The sequence below is a fragment of the Neolamprologus multifasciatus genome, chromosome 3 (genome assembly GCF_963576455.1).
Source record: "Neolamprologus multifasciatus chromosome 3, fNeoMul1.2, whole genome shotgun sequence".
NCBI lineage: Eukaryota > Metazoa > Chordata > Actinopteri > Cichliformes > Cichlidae > Neolamprologus > Neolamprologus multifasciatus.
Genome location: NC_140441.1, coordinates 34,933,926 through 34,954,310, shown reverse-complemented (window position 1 = coordinate 34,954,310; position 20,385 = coordinate 34,933,926). Strand labels below are relative to the sequence as shown.

General features: G+C 38.8%; 3 protein-coding genes and 1 long non-coding RNA gene across 4 annotated transcripts; 2 read left to right on the top strand and 2 right to left on the bottom strand.

Annotated features, from left to right (window-relative positions):
* Positions 1-2,456: 2,456 nt before the first annotated feature.
* LOC146522788 (uncharacterized) lies at positions 2,457-6,056 on the top strand. The gene is made up of 3 exons (XM_085154157.1): positions 2,457-2,557; positions 2,889-3,148; positions 4,538-6,056. The coding sequence occupies exons 1-3, from the start codon at positions 2,457-2,459 to the stop codon at positions 4,855-4,857; spliced, it is 681 nt and encodes a 226-aa protein (XP_085010283.1). The 3' UTR covers positions 4,858-6,056.
* Positions 6,057-6,145: 89 nt separating this feature from the next.
* Positions 6,146-9,071, top strand: LOC146522787 (uncharacterized). The gene is made up of 4 exons (XR_014872990.1): positions 6,146-6,481; positions 6,612-6,680; positions 6,866-6,916; positions 7,181-9,071. It is a non-coding gene; the product is annotated as an uncharacterized LOC146522787 (long non-coding RNA).
* Positions 9,072-10,607: 1,536 nt separating this feature from the next.
* On the bottom strand, positions 10,608-17,088 carry LOC146522786 (uncharacterized). Its single transcript, XM_085153353.1, has 3 exons — positions 16,990-17,088; positions 16,512-16,645; positions 10,608-14,244 (listed from the first exon to the last, which is right to left on the bottom strand). Exons 2-3 carry the CDS (start codon positions 16,592-16,594, stop codon positions 13,371-13,373), a joined length of 957 nt encoding a protein of 318 aa, XP_085009479.1. The 5' UTR covers positions 16,595-16,645; positions 16,990-17,088; the 3' UTR covers positions 10,608-13,370.
* Positions 17,089-19,010: 1,922 nt separating this feature from the next.
* On the bottom strand, positions 19,011-19,719 carry LOC146522785 (uncharacterized). The gene has a single exon (XM_085153384.1). The coding sequence runs from the start codon at positions 19,696-19,698 to the stop codon at positions 19,024-19,026; it is 675 nt and encodes a 224-aa protein (XP_085009510.1). The 5' UTR covers positions 19,699-19,719; the 3' UTR covers positions 19,011-19,023.
* Between the last annotated feature and the right edge of the window lie 666 nt (positions 19,720-20,385).

Genomic DNA, 20,385 nt, shown 5'->3' with positions numbered 1-20,385 from the left:
CAAGTTAAAAGATTTACAGCGGTTTAATGGAATAATCTACATTAGTAAAGCTCAGTTTTATCAATTAAGATGAAAAAGTAATTTTTTTAGTAACAGATTTTATTGTTCAAACACAACAAGCAGACAAGGAGCAGACAAAGGAAACAAAATGACATGTAACCTGCTCATTTTGTCTCTTTCACTACTCAGCTCACATCTGTATGATGCAACTTGATTATTATTGCTTAGTTTCATAAAAATCTCCCTAATTTGTTTCTGCAGCACCAGGAGAATAGAAACATGTCAAAGCATGCTGTAGTCAGAGTTTGTTAAGGTGTGATAAAAGGAAGGAAGTGACAGAGTTTCAGTCATTTGCAGCATTTCAATTCATGTTTTGTTCTCAACATGGTTGTTTGTAGACGGGATTAGATTTCAGTGCACTGACGCTGGTTTAGTTTATCTAAGAAAGGTTTGTTTCTTCATCAGTGATAATTTGATGAATTTTACATTAAATACAGTGGGGCAAAAAAGTATTTAGTCAGCCACCGATTGTGCAAGTTCCCCCACTTAAAATGATGACAGAGGTCAGTAATTTGCACCAGAGGTACACTTCAACTGTGAGAGACAGAATGTGAAAAAAAAAATCCATGAATTCACATGGTAGGATTTGTAAAGAATTTATTCGTAAATCAGGGTGGAAAATAAGTATTTGGTCACCTCAAACAAGGAAAATCCCTGGCTCTCACAGACCTGTAACGTCTTCTGTAAGAAACTTTTCTGTCCCCCACTCGTTACCTGTATGAATGGCACCTGTTTGACCTCATCATCTGTATAAAAGACACCTGTCCACAACCTCAACCAGTCAGACTCCAAACTCCGCCATGGCCAAGACCAAAGAGCTTTCGAAGGACACCAGGAAAAGAATTGTAGACCTGCACCAGACTGGGAAGAGTGAATCTACAATAGGCAAGCAGCTTGGTGTGAAAAAATCAACTGTGGGAGCAATCATCAGAAAATGGAAGATATACAAGACCACTGATAATCTCCCTCGATCTGGGGCTCCACGCAAGATCTTATCCCGTGGGGTCAAAATGATCATGAGAACGGTGAGCAAAGATCCCAGAACCACACGGGGGGACCTGGTGAATGACCTGCAGAGAGCTGGGACCAAAGTAACAAAGGTCACCATCAGTAACACACTACAACGGCAGGGAATCAAATCCCGCAGTGCCAGACGTGTTCCGCTGCTGAAGCCAGTGCATGTCCAGGCCCGTCTGAAGTTTGCCAGAGAGCACATGGATGATACAGCAGAGGATTGGGAGAATGTCATGTGGTCAGATGAAACCAAAGTAGAACTTTTTGGTATAAACTCAACTCGTCGTGTTTGGAGGAAGAAGAATACTGAGTTGCATCCCAAGAACACCATACCTACTGTGAAGCATGGGGGTGGAAACATCATGATATGGGGCTGTTTTTCTGCCAAGGGGACAGGACGACTGATCCGTGTTAAGGACAGAATGAATGGGGCCAAGTATCGTGAGATTTTGAGCCAAAACCTCCTTCCATCAGTGAGAACTTTGAAGATGAAACGAGGCTGGGTCTTCCAACATGACAATGATCCAAAACACACCGCCCGGGCAACAAAGGAGTGGCTCCGTAAGAAGCATTTGAAAGTCCTGGAGTGGCCTAGCCAGTCTCCAGACCTCAACCCCATAGAAAATCTGTGGCGGGAGTTGAAAGTCCGTGTTGCTCGGCGACAGCCCCAAAACATCACTGCTCTTGAGAAGATCTGCATGGAGGAATGGGCCAAAATACCAGCTACTGTGTGTGCAAACCTGGTAAAGACCTATAGTAAACGTTTGACCTCTGTTATTGCCAACAAAGGTTATGTTACAAAGTATTGAGTTGTATTTTTGTTATTGACCAAATACTTATTTTCCACCCTGATTTACGAATAAATTCTTTACAAATCCTACCATGTGAATTCATGGATTTTTTTTTCACATTCTGTCTCTCACATTTGAAGTGTACCTCTGGTGCAAATTACTGACCTCTGTCATCATTTTAAGTGGGGGAACTTGCACAATCGGTGGCTGACTAAATACTTTTTTGCCCCACTGTATATAATTTAAACCAACCATAGCAGCCACTGGTAACAACAGGTGTGTTTGATTGATGCCATGTTTGAGTGAGTCTTCAGTTTGATGATGTGTGAAGTTTCTTCCTTTATTGCAGTTCTCTGTACGCTCCTCTGCAGCGGACACGCTCAAGGTGACTGAACAGTTTTCACTTTTTAGTGCATCAATCTTAATCGCTTTCCATTTCTGTTTTTCTTTATTTCCTCAATATATTTATAAGTTTATGAACATATCAGAACAGATTCTTTTTTGTAAAGTACATTAAAGTGTTTTAGGTCAATGATGTTGTGTTTGTGTTGGATTCTAGATGCTTTGCTAACTGTTGAACCCAGCTCGACCATGTTCATTGGAGAGACTGTTAGCTTCAAATGTGACATGAAGGAAGGAAAACACACTGACTGGGAATACAAACTCAACAAGGATGGTCGAGCCTTTATCCCGTACAACACATACAAAAATTACAGAAAACAAATTAAGTCTACCTCTGATTCTGGTAAATACCAGTGCTCTGGTCATATGAAGAAATCACATTATACAAAGAACAGTAATACTGTCTCCCTAACTGTGTTGGGTAAGTCCTCAGTGACCATGACCAATAAATATAATATACCTAATATAATAATTCAAATATTCATCTAAATTATAAAATAGAGTGTACACTTAATTAATGTGTTCATGGAAGGAGCTTTGAAAAAAATCTTTAGCCAGGACCTGTGTTCTTATTACATAATAATAGATCATATATATACATATTTTATTTTTCCCTAACAGCAGGGCCACACTGACTCCAGGATCAACTATCATACCAGTAGGGGGCAGTGTGACACTGAACTGCTCTGTGGGGAGCTCTGCTGGCTGGAAATATGAGTGGTTCAGACGTGACCCAAACACTGAAGATCAAATGAGAACAGATGATCAACAAAACGGAGTAATCAGAGTATCTCAAGGAGGAATCTACCACTGCAGAGGAAGAAGAGGAAACCCAGTTTACTACACTGATAAAAGTGATGATGTCACCATTGAGATAACCTGTGAGTTGAAAAGTTTTATTTGAAATGGGCAGTGGTGTGAACAAGTGTTTGACCCTCCAGATTTCCTATTTTTTGTATGTTTGTCACTCTTAAATGTTTCAGATCATAAATCAAGTTTAGTGTAATATTAGAAACAGATAACACAAGTAAACAGAAAATAAAGATTCTAATTGAAAGGTTTTATAGTTAAAGGAGGAAAAATCCAGACCTACCTGACCTTGTGTGGAAAAAGCCCCCACCTTGTTAAATAATATTATTAACTGTGATCAACCACATTTTTTTATTACAACGCTGAGTTTAGTTTCACTCCCATATCAAGGCCTCATATACTGCCTTGATATTACTGCCAGACCTGCTGAAGGTCGGTCTGTCAGGCCTCAGTTGCCTCAGTTAAGGTCAGTGTTCATGCCTCCACCCTAAGAGAGAGACTAGTCAGAAATGGCCTGCATGGCAGATTTCTAAGACAACAACAACAAAAAGAAGAAAATTAAGGCTCGTCTCAGTTTTGCCAAAAAAAAAAAAAAAAATCTTAATGATCCCCAAGACTTTTAGGAAAATACTTTGAGAAAATAGTTGAACTAATTGGAAGGTGTGTGTCCTATTACATTTGGCTTAAAGGTAACACAGCATTTCAGAAATGTAACACCAACAGTAAACTACGGTGGTGTGTGATGGTCCAGGTCTGTTTTACTGCCCCAACACCTGAAAGACTTGCTGTGGTAAATGGAGCCATGAATTCTGCTGTTTATAAAAACACCATGAAGGAGAATGTCCAGCCATGTGTTCATGACCTCAAGTTGGAGCACACTTGGGTTCTGCAGCAGGACAATGATCCAAATCACACCAGTAATCTCTGGCTGTCTTCCACAGCATGTTTTTCCTTCCTACTGTTGCTCATAGGGGGTCATATGGTTGTTGGGTTTTCTCTGTTTACTTTGTATTCACCTTACAATATAAAGCACCTTGAGGCAAATGTTATTGTGATTTGGTGCTGTATAAATAAAATAAAATTGAAAAAGCAAAATGAAGAGTTTAGAATGACTGAATCTAAATCCAGGGTCGTTGCTGTCAAGGACGCCCTAACCAGGTATTAGGTTTAGGTGGCGATTGCTTTTTCACACAAGGTTTGGATTTTTTTATACTTAATGATAAAGAAGTACATTTAGAAACTGCATTTTGTGTTTACTTTTGTTATCCATGTTTAATATTTAAATTTGTTTGATGATCTGAAACATTTAAGTCGAAAATACAAGACATAAGAAATCAGGAAGGGGAAGACACTTTTTACACTACTGTACATTCACTCGTCACTATCAACCAACTCAATACTAAATTATTTCTGTTGATTTTATGTTTGTTTGTATCTCAACTGTAAATATGTGTAAACAGTTTCCAATAAGGTTGTTGTTAGAGGACGACCCAGCTGGCCTCAGATATTCAGCGGTGAGACGATCAGTCTGATATGTGAGGTGCAGGAAGGAGGTGAAACCACTGAGTGGGAGTATAGATGGAGAGGACCCAACCAGACCACACAGTGGACTCACAATAATTACTGGATATTCAATGTTTCTGAGTCCAGCAGTGGAGACTACATGTGTAAGAGTCAACGCAGAGATGACTCATATTCTTCAACAGAGTGGAGTGAAGCCTTCAACTTGTCAGTATCAAGTAAGTCATGTTTGTTGTTGAGCTTCATTTTACAAACATAACAACGGTCAGCACAGGATGAAGTAAATGGTCTAGAAAGCAAATCATATTGTTTTTGTGAGACACAGAGATAGATTTTGTGAGGCTTGTTTGTGTAGGTGTCCTCCCTCAGAGGGAGGGAGGTCAGTGTTGATCTGTTGATCCATTATGTTATGAGGGTCCAGGCAAACCACGATTCAGGGGGTCTAGCTGTACGCAGACTGAAGAAAGAACATCAGCCCTGCATCCTGAAGGTCTGTCATTCACAGGAGCAGCCACAGGAGTTAAATGCAGTGTGTGTCAAGTGGGGATCTAGGGTGGAGACCCTGGCAGTAAGATCCCCAGCTCCCAGCTATCATTGCTGGCTATTGTGTTAAGGAGTATCCACTCTCTCATAGTCAAAGGCAAAGGACTTGGGTGTCCAACTGCCAGTTGCTGAAACTAGCAATTACCTCCCTTGTGTGGAAGGAGGCAGAGCTACTGCATGAGTTTGACAGATTGACAGAGCTACAGTTGGGCTCACCTCAATGCACGGCTGAGGAACTGGAACAAGTCTCCTGCAGAAACTCTTGGGCTCCCTTTGGCGAGAGTTGCCAGACAGGGGTGGATATCCTAGTACCCTCGGCTTGCTGCATGTGTTTGTGTTTTTTTACCAGTGAAAGAGAGGATTGCTTCCCACTGGGTTTGTCACGATATGCGTAGGCAGATTGTGTGGATTCTCTTAGGGTGAGGACCCAAATGTAGACCACAAAAGACAAAAATGGCAAGTTACTGAAAGTGTGCCATTTATTAACTAATCACCAGTCAGTGGTAATTTGCATCAGGTAACAGGGGAGGATGCTAGATTAGGGTGACCATATTTTGATTTCCAAAAAAGAGGACACTTGGCTCAGTCATGAAGAACTTGCTTAAAGAAACATATTTAACATATTTAAACGATGCCTTCTCTGTGCAGTTGTGAAATAAAATATGTCACACAGGCTTTTACAAGTCAACAAGTGCAAAGAAATAACTTAAAAGCCCCTGGAATTAAATAATGGTACAGAAATAATGCCTCCTCTGAATAAGAAAAATTACCAGTACTGGTTCAGTATCAGGGAAATTTCTTTTGCAGTTCATCTGAAAAGATTTACTTGCACTTTGGGATCTTTTAAACATCATTAAGTGCGTTGCTGCTGTCTGTCCAGTCTGTGAGCGCAGAACAAAGCAGCAGTTCGGGGATGATGTCACACACATGGGTCCTCTGTCATAATGTAGGATATTTTTATCATCTCGAAAATCCCCCCAGGACAGAATGTGAAAAGAGGACATGTGCGGGGAAAAGAGGACGGTTGGTCACCCTATGCTAGATAGGCCTGGCAAACCTAAACATATAGTGAGAGTAGTGCTCTTGATGTTGCAGAGCTGTCTTGGTTGGAATCTGCCTGTTTAGTTGATCTATTTTTCTTTAGAAGTCAACTTTCATTGTTATTCAAACATCAAATCCACTTGAGTTGATTGAAGTTAACAGTTCATGTTTCTAATTTACAACAGCTGTGCCCAGTCCTGAAAGCTCTTCATTTCTTGTTTTGATGATCATTGGAATAATTCCTGGAGTCATATTTATATTCTTCCTGCTCTTGTTCTGTTGCTGCAGAAAATCCAGAGGTGAGCATTTTTGTTCCTCTAATATAAGATATTTTACTCTTTAAATATTTAAGTACACAGATGCAGCATACAGACATGAGGAGGAAACTGTTCCATGCAAATGCAAATGTCTTATTTCAATTATTTCAAGGTTCTACTGATGACCAGAGGGTCAGTCAGGAAGAAGATCAACAGCAAGTATACTCCTCTCTTCTTCATGGTTAGCACTCTCTCTGTTTTAATATAGTATATATTCTGAAGCAATTTGCTAGACTGTACTTTAACATCTGCTGCAGTTTTAACACTGTAGCAATATCAACATTTAATATAAATGCTACTTGCATGAATACTTAAGCTTAAATTAGGCTCACAGAAATGAGAAGACTAATTTTCTTTGACCTGCAGGTGACCGTTGTGTCTATGAGTCCATCAGATGGTCTAAAAACACTGAAAATGGTACAGTATAAACTTTACTTTACACACAGTTTGTGAAAGCTGTGTGGTTATAAAAGAACTGTGACTATTATTAAAATCAACTATAATATTGTAATTATAGGTCACCAGAAGGTGACGATGTCTGTGATTCAGCTCTTATGAACAAGAGACGTGAATACACAAAATAAGAGAAATGAAATATACAAACAAACAAAAATAAACATTATTTATACAGTAATAGCAGAGTTTATCCATCAATCATTTAATTTTCTTCTACTTATCCAGGTCTGGGTCACGGTAGCAGCAGCCAAAGCAGAGAAGCCCACACCTCCCTCTCCCCACCCACCTCCTCCAGCTTATCTGCAGCTGAGGTGCTCGCAGGCCAGCCGAGACACTTAATCTCTCAAGTGTATACTGGGTTTGCCCTGGGTTTCATCTTGGTCAACCCCAGAGGAACCAAATCAAGGGACTAGTCTAGCCTACCCGGGATAGGCTTCCCAGGACCTCACCCTGGAATCAAATCTGGGAACGGAGCTCAAGGAAGCATCTGGTGACTGGGCGCAACCTGAAGAGGAGACATGGGCCTGTGGGGCCACCACCCGCATGAGACATCATAGGAGTTGGGTGTAATGTGGGGTGTAATGTGTGTTGGGCGGTGATCTGATCCGTGGCCTTTGGGGCATAACAGTGTGTTTGTTTTCAAGTGTTTTCATTTGATCAACTTGAGGCAGCTGGTGACAAAATGTAGTCTTATCCAGGATATTGGTCACGTAGCCAAATACTATACCATAAAATACTATAACTACTTTATGCTGCACTGAAGCCACATTTCAACTTAGATAAGCATTTAGCAAAGCACAAACTTTCTTAGCCATCAAGCGCAAACGTTACTCTTACCAATGTGGCTAAGGATGGCTAAAAGTAGGTGGCAAGGAGGGAGTCCACAATAGAGGTTTGCTTAAATAAAATATTATTAAATATAAATTAGATTTAATTATAAATTAAGCATTAATACATTAAACATAAATTAAGCATAAAAATCACTAATAGGTTAATGCCAGCTGGAGTGGAAGAGAGAGTGAATATTTTGGTCTGGAAGACAGATGAGCTGATGATGCCAGCCAATCATCAATAAGACCAGACAAGGACTTAACAATGTCATCACAAGTTGAACTGCATTAACCTGATGAACCAAACATGATAATTACTGAGTTTCATTATGACTTTTGATTGTTTTATAATCATCATTTTAAAGCTTTTAAAGCAGTAAAATGAATACTTATGTTTCAACTGTTTTTTGAACACGGTTTTAAATTTTCCAGCTTTGGGAAGTTAAAATGATAGATTTACAGTATAGTACACACTAAAAACTGCTGGGTTAAAAATAACCCAATTTGGACCCAGCCAAGCCTGGCTGGTTTCAACTCAACAGGGTTGGGTTATTGGTTTGATCCAGCACACTGGGTTAGGCTAATTACCCAAAAATTGGGTTAATTGATTAGTGTTTAAAGTTAAGATTACAAAAAATTGTGTTGAAACTCACAAGGGTTATATTACCATTTGAGTTAAAACTAAAGATTTGTTTTCCCTAAATTCAGCATATAAAAAAATGGGTTAAAGACAAGTAAAGGTAATGATAAAGACAAATATAACTACTTTTATTGCCATATTATACATAAATTATATAAACAGTGTAATTTGTATGAAATATGTTAAACAATGAAAGTATAATAGAAGCAAAAAAAAAAATTATAATGCAAAAGTATAATATATTACTACAAATCAGTCTTGGGTTAGAACTACCTGGCTCTGTTTTAGAACAAATTACATGTAAAAACTTCAATCATTAAACCAGGGGTGATTGGGGATTTTTTTTAAGAACTCAACTCAACACTTAAGAAAAATGGCAACAGGGAAACTCTGTCTCGGATCATTTCATGAACCTTTATGAGCAACATTTTACTCTTCCATCATAGCTAATTGAGCTATTTTACATTTTATTATATTTGATTCATGTCTCAGGTTTTTATAGATGACAGTGTTCCCAAACCTGGGCACATGACTTTGGGTAACTTACATCCAAAACAAAAAATGCTTTGAAGCAGCCATCAACAGCTCCCAAAAGAGATGGGTGTTCCACAGTTAAAGTAACAGTATCTAGAGTACTATCTTTTAATGAAAATTCAAAATGGGAGAATATGATTACATGTAGCTGAGATATAATATACGGAGTGTGAACATTCTCAAAATTGTATTGTTTATAGTTTATTTATTTTTTATTGTGTAAATTTAATTTTTGTAAAACTAAGGTTCCACGTGTCACTGTTGAAGTGGGGCATTAATCAGTGTGACGCCACTTGTAAACATGTTGCATGTGTGGGGTTTCCCAGCCAGAGCGGCATGGACTCCACACTGGTGAGGCACACTTTCTGTAGCTCCTCTCCCTGTACTAAATTATATGTTTAAATTTGGTGTATTTGTCTTTGCTAAGTATTAGTTCTTATGGCTAAAAGCTCCCAAAGTGTTTTTGATTGCTTTGAACGAGGAAAATAGTATTTGGAACTGCGTTTTATCTGTTACACCATCCGTTTATGTGTTCCTTACTTGTGCTAAACAGGGATGAGGAGAGGCCTGCTGTTGCTGTGTGACACTGATTTTGCTGCTGCACTTTGTCTTTTAGAAATAAATCCAGTTTCCAGCCAGTCTGAGTCTGTCGTCACAACGCAGTCAACCGTTTGAAATCTGCTACATAAACATTATTGCACATGGACAAAATTAAATAATGAAATTTTATACACTACACTGTTTGCCCTGAGCTGCGTCTCACAGGAAGATCGTCCTGCACTCTACCAATCTAATGGTTCTGCCTTGGTTTATTTGCTGGAAGTTTCTGGAAGTTCAATGTCATTAACAGTTTTATCAGGTTCTGTTCAGCAGCTGCTCATTCAGTCAAAGTGGGTGGAGTTTGAAAAGTTTCCTAACCTGTTGTTTTTCTTGGTAGTTTTGCACTGATTTTAGTTTCTGTTAGCAGCAAGTTCATGCTGATCTTAGTATTGGAGCAAGCATTAAAGTGAGCAGAGAGGCTGAAAGAAAACTCTTCATCATGGGTGTAGAAAACTGTCACACAGAGAAAATGAGCAGAAGGAGCCACCTAGTGGACAAAAAGCATGTACATGAACTCGTTGGCCTTTTTTCCACAAGTGAACACTCTTCATTTTCACTTCATCTGCCTCATTTCACTACTGCTGAGTTCCAACTTGCACTAATTATTACATTAAATTAAATATTAGCTATTTTAATTGGTTTTACCTCCTCAGAAACCTTTACTAAAAACACAGACAGACCTATGGGATTTAGGCTGTTTTAAAAAAGCAGAAATCAAAGTTAAGAACCTGCTGATAGAAAAATGTTCAGAAATCAGAAGCATTCTACAAATCACTGTTCTGTTCGTCCAGGTTGCAGGACTCGACAATTTTCAGCTGATCTTTGCAGCTGTCCTATTCAGACAGCTGAACAGGATTTTGGCTGTTTTACTGCAAGTTTGTTTGACTAATAAATACATGGAAAAAGTGGGGATAACAGTCGTAAACCCAACAGAACTGCATACATCAAAGTTATTAAGTATTATTTGATTATTTATCACAATTATTAATTATTAACAGATTTTAGTTCATATATCTCAAGATAGCTCTCCTCCTCTCAGAATACACCAAATACTCTAGATAAACAGATTTTAAAAAATCACAAAATTTTTCACAATAAATTAGAAAAAAAAATATCAATGTAAATCAATAGAATAAAACAAAAAATATTGAACACTTATCTGTATAAATATTTCTTCAGATTCTTTTTTAAAATAGTCAGTGGAGTCAGGATTTAAAAGCAAAACCTAAATTTTACAGGCAATGAAGAGAAGCCAAATCTGCAGCATTTTGCACAGTCTAAAGTTACAAGTCTGCTACAATAAAAAAAAAAATACAATCAAATGCAAAATCAAATCAGAAGATGTGATCATTCTGTGGGTTCATGATAGAAATGAAGGTAAATTGATGTAAATATTCCTTTATTAAATGAGAAAATCATGACATGTCATAACTCTCTTTGGTCTGATGGAAAAGATCTCAGAGCTGTAAATAGGACAGTTTTTAATGGGTGTAACAGGACAGAGATACTATGAAACAACATACTTATAAAATATCATTTGATGCTGCAATTAACTTACCTCTGAATATATATGGCATATAAACATCTACGGCAGCAACAAACACAAATGTAGCAGTAATACTTATCCATTTATCCAACATAACTGAGAAAATGCTGACAGCAGTTACTTGGGCTGTCTGCTATTATTTTAAAAAAAATTCCACCTCCACTGGACGTCTCATTCAGATCCCGACCATAATCAAGTGAGCCATTTGTGAGCTGCGGTAGGTCCTTGGAAGAGAAGTATGCTTTTGGAGGAGTGTTTATCACCTCGTTCATCAGAGTATGCAGACACATCTCATGAATCGCCATTGCTGTAAAAGAAAAACAAAAAGCTGTTCACTGGACTAAACAGAGAGGACAACTTTTATTATTTAACGAATTGATAAGTGCCTCTGTGTCGCGTGACTGACCAACAGGACACAACAACAGATCAGATCAGGAGGAGGAGGAGCGGTGTGTGCAGACATGGCTGAGAAGAGACACAAACTAAAGTATCGATCCCGTCAAGTTAGTATGTCGGTATGGCATCAATGCTTGTATCGATCCAACCATATGTTGTTTCCAAATGTACTAAGCACTTTGCAAACATAATTTTAATTGGCTACTCATTGGCTTCTCATGTTACATTAAAAGACAAGTTCATTGGTTGTGTGTAGAGCATTCATACCTGTCACCATACAGACACTTCCAGGTCACTTCTCTCAGTTATAAACGTTCCTGAACAAAACTATTTGACTATTTGAACATGACCCTTGAGGTGGGTTCATTAAAGATGAGGTAGCTGCAAGCAGATGCAGAATGACACTGTGGTCCCAGTAAAGTAATGATGCAGCATAAACTTAAAGGTGAGTCCTCTTCAGTAGTTAACTTAAACTGTCTCCAAAGGGGGGCAACATTTTACCACAAAGATTGCAGGAAGAGCGAACAGCGGGGCGTTTGTGAGTATTAAACTGCAGTCTGATGGGGCCAAACCTGGATGACTTTGTAAAGCTGAGAAAAAGAAAAACTGGTGATTAAACTGTTCTTATTCTTTTTTTCCTCCTTATTTGAAGAATGTATTCTTGCTCTGTTTCATTCATTGTTTAGTTTTGCTTTCACTTGTTGTTGTTTACTTTCAGTTTGCGAGCTGATTGTCCTGAATATCCAAACTGTTGTGACTATTGATCAGAGGCCATGAGTTATACACAGCAGTGTAAGCTGATGAGATTCTCATCTTAGGGATGGCTGTTCCCTTTTTTGACATTCACGAAACTGGCTCAGTGTGGTGCTGGTTTCAATCACTATGCAGCTGCACTGTTTATAAGGCTGAAGAAGTCACTTCAAGGAGGGAAAGTTTCTCACACTGAAAATGCTGCAACCAGATGAACAGAGTCAACTTTCTTGAAAAAAAGATGAAATAAAAATATAAAAAAACCATGACAGAGTGTATCTGAAATAGTACAGACATGATGGACATTTAGTTTGTGTATTTCTGATGACCTTTGTGTTTTGTTTATAATCTATAAAATTCATTGAGAAGCAGATGAGTCGATGCTTCTGGAGATAAAGTGCTCATTGATTGAAGTTTAATTTCTGCTTCATTTTCACAGTTCATTCACTTTAATCACGCCTGCTGGTTGAAACTGACTTCCACCTGCGAACTCCTGAAAGAGCAGTGGATTTTATCATTCTGATTCAGTCACATCACAGCAATGAATTCAAGTCATTATGTTTTAATTTAAATTAATATAAAAAGTCAAGAAAGTACAAATAATACAAGAATCCAAAATGTAGTTTGGTTTCATCATAAATAAAACAGATACATTAAGGTGTTTAAATTACACAGAGAGGCAGAGTTTACACACAGTGTGTCTTTGTCTGCTCAGCTGTTTGCAGGTTTACCTCCATGTCATGGAGCTAAACTAGACAATAAAGTGCTGTGTACTCTTTTCTGTCAGGATAAAGTATAAGACAGTCTGTACACTGAAGTCCAGCCTGAGCTCTGAGGAAAAGCAGCAACAACACAAACAGCTTAAAGTGCACAAAAATCTGGAGACTGATTCATGTAGGCTTCATTAAAGAAGTGAAACTGGCTGATAGACAGAAGGCTACTTTGAACTACTGGAAACATCTGTCATTGTAATTAAACTCAAACATATGCTCTAACATGATTCCTTTGCGGGTTTCTTTTTTCAGAGAAACAATAAAACTGTTTTTGTGGTTTAATGTTTCTGAAACAGTTTTAAAACATTTAACACAGAAAAGACGATGAGATGTCGATTGAGTGTATTTAACTAAACAGACTCTTAAAACGATCCCACCAGTTCACACTGAATGCATCTGGTGAACATGTCATCACAGTGTTGTCTTCAGTGCAGTAGTACTGCTCCTGCAGATACTTCCTGTCAGATTCCCGTCCTGTAGACTTATCACTCAGACAGGTATCAAGGTGAACAGTGGCTTTAAACCTGGAAGAGAGGAGCACCAGGGACAGAGCCAAGGTAACGACAGAGAACGGGACACTTTCTCTCTCTCCTGGGAGGATGAACGGGATGACGATGCGGTTTCGTCCTGGTGGACCATATTTTGTTGAGAGAGACTTAAATGTTTTCCATGTACCATCATCTTCCTGCAGAGGGCTCACAACGATGTTTGGGATCTTCTGTCCTCCAGCTTTCTTCAGTGAGTTCCAGTTGTCTGGCAGGTTCAGGGGTTGATATTTGTCAAGTGGAATTACACCGTGGAAAAACAACGGTAGTGAACGGTAAAAAACTCTGTGCTGTGGCCTCATTTTCCCTGTTGCAATGCCATAGGTTACATCACCAGTGGTGCCACAGTTCCAGGGAGAGTACAGGACCAGGTCGGTGATGGTGGGCAGAGGCAGCAAACACTTGGCTGGGATCATGGAGTCTCTGATTGCTCCATGTGCCACAAAGATTATGTCAACAGTGTCATCGTGGTTCTTCTTTTCTTCCTCATCAATTTTACTTTTCAGGAAATCAAACATGTCTGAGAGTTTTCTGAAGGTGCCAGACTCTGAATTTTCTCTCAGCCACTGCAGGACAGTTTCATCTTTGCAGTTTTCTATTGCAAGGTTTATTAATCTTCTCCTTTCAGCAGAGCTCCTGGGACTTTCAGGGCAACATGCAGCAGCCAGCCTTTTCCTTTTATAAAACAAACAAAAAAAATATCTTTTTTTTAGCAAGTACAGAAAGCTGCGACTGGATCACTGTGATACTAAAGAGAGTGAGGTCATATATGAGCACAGGTATGTAGATCTGCTGTGATATTTTTAATCATAAAAGTTTTCTACCACCTTGTGACAGACAGCATGTCCAGCCTGTCACTATAGAGTTTGACTTTAGCTGAGTTTCACTTCTAATCACTACATTAAACTTCTGCAGTGAACCACAGATAAAAGACCTGCAGATGCTGTGAGGTTCATCTTAACTCTAATTATATACGCCATAATTATAACAAACTCTGTGAAGAAGGATTTCATGTAAAAAATAAAACGGAGGCAGGTATGACCTCAGGTTTATCACTCAGCTCTCTTTCTGTTTTCTCTTTTTTGTTTGTTTGTTTTTTAACTGGATTCATGTTCATTTGATTTCTGTCACAGCTTCAAATCTCCAACACCCCATAATGTTCAAAAAGCCCCATTCAAAAAGGGGATTTACACACAATTAATTTAAATAGTTTTATTCATTGTACAGCAGGCACGTGCAGAGGGGGGGGGCTAGAGGGGCTTGAGCACCCGCCCCTTTCCTGATGGGTGCCCAAAGTTCCCTTTTGTCGAGGCAACTTTTTAAAAAAAATTTTTATTATTTTTTTAATGTGTGTGTGCGTGCGGAGTCCTGTCTGTGCCCCTCAACAATAATATTTAACTATTAATCACAGTTTTGCTAAATAAAAGGATCTGGCTTGCATCAGTCACATGATCACATTTAACCAATGATCGCCCTTGACGGCAGAACGCGCTGGTTACGAGCCGGGAACGAGAGAAACACAAATTAACTCAGAGACACAGACTGATGCGACAAAACCAGTAAGTAGGTGTACAGTGTACACTGTAGTGTATAACACACAGGAGTATTAGCTTATTACGGACACGTTGGTAAGTTGTCTTGTTCCAACTGACGAACTGAAACAAACGAGCGTGCTGTGTGTGCAACAGCGTGACAAACATTACCTGTCCTTTTATTAACTGCACAAGTAGTGCTGGTCATAGCTGCTGGCTACCTGTGTAAGGCTGTCATGGGTCTGTAGCTCTGTCACCGTTTTAGGGAACATATTTAGTTTTAAAGTATTTAGAACATATTTAGTTTTAAAGTAAGTTTCCGGGCTTTTCCTGCCTTTCTGGAGGGATTATATTTCACTAAAAAACGATCTAATATGCATGTCCACATAATTATGCATTATTATGCCCTAATAATTATAATATATTAAAAAACACAGGCTGTATTTTAAAGAACATACATTAAGAAGCAGATTATATTAGATTTATATTTTAAATAAGACAAAATTTGGATTTTACAGCAGTAAAATGATTTTATCTCTACAGTTTAAAAATGTAATAAGCTTTGCCCTGCACAGAGTGGATAGTGAAACAAATGGAATCATCATAAATACATTATTTCATATTTATCACTTCCCCCTCCTCATTGCTTTATTATTGTAGCTCTAGTAATAAATAATAATGTAAAGATTCTGGATCAGCACCGTGATGCCCATAGTATATACAGTATTCTGAAGAAGGTCTAAAATGTCACTGTGTGTGCGTGCATGTGTGTGTTTTATGTATATGGATTTTTAAAAAAAATATTACTCATGATATAACATTGTCCAGACATGGCTGGTAAGGACATGAGGAGGGAACAGTAGGCGCTGTGTGAGGCTACTAAAGGCAGTGCTATAACATTTTTCTGTCATCATTTTATTATAGATTAAGTGCAAGAGTTGTTAGATGTGGATAATTAGATTATAGTTTATTGCAATAGCAAGTTGTGCCTTGTTCTCACATAGACAGCAAGTGGAGAGTGATATATGAAATGATGGGATGGAAGGAAGAAGCAAAGAGTGACTCACAGGCAGAGCCTAAATTATTTCTCACAGTTTTTTGTTGCCTTATGGTTCCAAGTGCTGTCACCAATCTTTGCATTTTGTTATTATCTCATGACACTTGTTTAATCAGCTACCATCTCTCCTATGGACTTTTTACTGTCTACAGTCTCAGATCAACACAGCCCTGCCCTTCCCATATTAGATTCTTGATGAATGTGTGTTGTTGTTATTCAGCCTGGTTCAATGTGCCCCTTTTTAACTTTGAGCACCCGCCCCTTTAAACATCTCTGCACGGCCCTGTTGTACAGTGACTAAAATATGAAAATCTTTATTATCTTCTAAATAAATTTGTTCGTAAGAGACTCACAGAATTTCTGCTTGCATTTCCAATGCCTCTAAAAAAGCCATGGCTCTCAGAGCCATGAAGAATTCGAGTTTCTCTTTGTCCATATTTAGTCGATAATCAGCTCAGGAACACAAAGCAGCTCCTCCTCCTGCAAACTGGAGAACAACCAAAAGTCAAGTGTAACTGTAGCACAGTGAATCTTTTCTGTTTTAAAGATCTTCAAAGTGAACAAAGACACACCCACTCAGATTTACACTGTTTCTATTGTTTTGTCCACCTGAGTTTTATAGTTTAGCTGAATGACAGAAAACCTCTGTGAACAATTGAATGTCACCAGCTTGTTAAACTGAAGCCTTCATGAAGTCTGCTGATCAATAATCCAACTATGATATAAAGTATGTACAGAGTGGATCACATAGATCACCAATGAAAGCAGCAACAACAATCACCACACATGAAAAAGTTAAACTTTCAGTCTGAATCAGACTGTTTGCCTTACCTGCTTTGGAGAGCACAAGTGAGTGTGTGAAGGAATCTGATTATGTGAGGTGTTCATCGATCTTTATGTAGCCTGAATCAAGATCACAGGCAAATAAAAACAGTGAAAGTGAAAGCACAGACACCAGGGTAATCCCCGTTATTCACACAAAGAAAACGAAAGAAAAAAATCTTAAAGTAAAATTCACTGCGTCATGTGGATTATTTATATTATCAATAGTTTTTGTTTTTAACAGCCATTCTCACTCTATGAAAGTAAGCAAATTAAGTTTCCAGCAGCAGCTCTGTGAGGCTCATTCATACCAACCTGTGAAGGCAGAGACACAAACACAGTAGAGGTTGTTCATTTTCTAGGTTTTTGTTAGTTTAGCTCTTTGGGGTCTTGAAATCATGGTCCAAGTTTCCACTTCTTCATAAAAGATAAGACACAGAATTCAATCTCCTCCTCGTGTCAGCTCTGTAAGCAGGAGTCTACCTCACAGTCATAACTGCATTCAGGGAGATGTGAACATACAGGGCGTCATTTTAAAATTATAATAATTTACATCAACCACTGACACCAGATTAATACATAAGTCTGAAATAAATCTATTTTCACACAAACAGGTTGTCTTTGTGAGGATTTACTTTACCTTTGGAAAAAGATCGGACAACAATTCAGAGCACAGCAGCAGTCTGCCTGGTTTTAGACCAAGAAGAATAACAAGAGTCATTTATGGACACAAGTTAAGTTGAACAAGTTGAACAATTGGAGACAGAATATGACAATATGGACCTTTTTAATTCATTAAGGTCATCTTGACACAGAGATTTAAGTATCTTAAAACTGTCCATCACACACCTGACAGGAGACTTTAAACCTCTTATCAGCTGATTTTACAGCAGTGACAGTGTGTTTACACAACAACCACGAGTTCCTGTAAACCAGCTGATTTCCTCTCAGCAGTTCAGCTTACGTGTAGCGCTCTCAGAAACTGTCATGTCTGTGGGTGTTGGCGAACTTTCCCTCTCGGAGCAGCGCCCCGCCTCTGGAAGTTTCCCCTCCATCGTGACTCCCATGGATCTCCCCTCCAGTGCTCTCCCTTGTGAAATAAACAAGACAAACCCTGCTGTTCATATCACACAATACCCACAACAAGCTGGCGCTACATTACTAACTGTACTCTCCTCCACTTCACACATCCTGTCTTTTGCCGTTCTATTCAATATTTTCATTTTACTCTTTATAACTTCCACTGTTTTTGTCCTTTATGCAGCTGCAGTGTTTATAAGGCTGAGGAAGTCACTTCAAGGAGGAAAATGTTTCACACTGAAAATGCTGCATCCAGATGAAGAGAGTCAACTTTGTTGGATAAAGAGGAAAATTAAAATATATATTTAAAAACAACATGACTGAGTGTATCTGTGAAGTATATAGACATAATGGACATTCAAATTGTCTATTTCTTATTACCTTTGTGTTTTGTATATAATCTCTAAATGTCACTGAGAAACAGATGAGTCGATCCTCTGGAGATAAAGTGCTCTTTGATTTAACTTAATTTAAGTTTCCTTTCTGCTTCATTTTCGCAGTTCATTCATTTTCATAATGCCTGCTGGTTGAAACTCACTTCCACCTGTGACCTCCTGAAAGAGCAGTTGATGTTATCACATGTGACTCTGATTCAGTTACATCCCAGCAATGAATTAAAGTCATTATGTTTTAATCTACATTGATATAAAAAGTTGAGAAAGTACAAATAATACAAGAATCCAAAATGTAGTTTGATTTCATCATAAATAAAATAGATACATTTATATTTACCTCCATTTCATGGAGCTAAACTAGACAATAAAGTGCTGTGTACTCTTTTCTGTCAGGATAAAATATAAGACAGTCAGTACACTGAAGTCCAGCCTGAGCTCTGAGGAAAAGCAGCAACAACACAAACAGCTTAAAGTGCACAAAAATCTGGAGACTGATTCATGTAGGCTTCATTAAAGAAGAAAAACTGGCTGAGAGACTGAAAAGACCATACGATGTGGATGACTGCATCTAATTAAAAACACTCTTAATACGATCCCACCAGTTCACACTGAATGCATCTGGTGGACATGTCATCACAGTGTTGTCTTCAGTGCAGTAGTACTGCTCCTGCAGATACTTCCTGTCAGATTTCTGTCCTGTAGACGCATCACTCAGACAGGCATTAAAGTGAACGGTGGCTTTAAACCTGGAAGAGAGCAGCACCAGGGACAGAGCCCAGGCGATGACAGAGAACGGGACACTTTCTCTCTCTCCTGGGACGATGAACGGGATGACGATGCGGTTTCCTGGTAGACCATATTTTGTTGAGAGAGACTTAAATCTTTGCCATGTACCATCATTTGGCCGCAGAGGTCTAACAGTGATGTTTGGGATCTTCTGTCCTCCAGCTTTCTTCAGTGAGTTCCAGTTGTCTGGCAGGTTCAGGGGTTGATATTTGTCAAGTGGAATTACACCGTGGAAAAACAACGGTAGTGAACGGTAAAAAACTCTGTGCTGTGGCCTCATTTTCCCTGTTGCAATGCCATAGGTTACAGCACCAGTGGTGCCACAGTACCAGGGAGAGTACAGGACCAGGTCAGTGATGGTGGGCAGAGGCAGCAAACAGCTGGCTGGGATCATGGAGTCTCTGATTGCTCCATGTTTGGGGTCTTGAAATCCTGGTCCATGTTTCCACTTCTTCATAAAAGATAAGACACAGAATTTGATCTCCTCCTCTGTAAGTGTTACCACTAAAAGCAGGAGTCTATCACATGGTCATAACTGCAAGGAGATGCAAGGAGATGTGAACATGCAGGGAGTCATTTTAAAATATAATAATTTATTTCAGTTCTCTGTTTAACAACAATGTTCCTCAAAGTCCCAGTGGAGATGATCTGAGGACCACACAATCTCTCAACTACACAAGGTTAGAGGCCTGTTTCCAGGACGATCAGGCACCACTGTGTCGATTGCAGAATAGACACCAGCCAAAGGATCCCACTTTACTGACACCAGATGGTTACATAAATCTGAAATAAATCAATTTTCACACAAACAGTCTTTGTCTTTGTGAGGATTTATGTTACCTTTACAAACAGGTCAAACAACATTACCGAGCACAGCAGCAGTCTGCCTGGTTTTAGAACAAGAGGAATAACAAGAATAATTTTTAGACACAAGTTATTTACCCACTTTGGTCACAGAACATCAAACATCTCTTGTACAGCAACATGTGGTATATGTGAACGATTACATGGAGACAAAATATGACATTATGGAACTTTTGAATTCATTAAGATCATCCTGACACAGAGAAGTAGAAGAATCTTAAATCCTCCGTCACACACCTGGCAGGAGACTTAAGCAGTGACAGAGTGTTTACACAACAGC

Excerpts from the sequence above, each read along its gene's own strand:
- LOC146522786 (XM_085153353.1), bottom strand. The coding sequence starts at position 16,594 with ATGGACAAAGAGAAACTCGAATTCTTCATGGCTCTGAGAGCCATGGCT. Across the intron at positions 14,245-16,511 it reads GAAATGCAAGCAGAAATTCT|GAAAAGGCTGGCTGCTGCAT; the intron begins GTGAGTCTCTTA and ends GTTTTATAAAAG.
- LOC146522785 (XM_085153384.1), bottom strand. The coding sequence starts at position 19,698 with ATGAAGAAGTGGAAACATGGACCAGGATTTCAAGACCCCAAACATGGA.
- LOC146522788 (XM_085154157.1), top strand. The coding sequence starts at position 2,457 with ATGTTCATTGGAGAGACTGTTAGCTTCAAATGTGACATGAAGGAAGGA. Across the intron at positions 2,558-2,888 it reads GATGGTCGAGCCTTTATCCC|CAGGGCCACACTGACTCCAG; the intron begins GTACAACACATA and ends TTTCCCTAACAG. Across the intron at positions 3,149-4,537 it reads TGTCACCATTGAGATAACCT|TTTCCAATAAGGTTGTTGTT; the intron begins GTGAGTTGAAAA and ends ATGTGTAAACAG.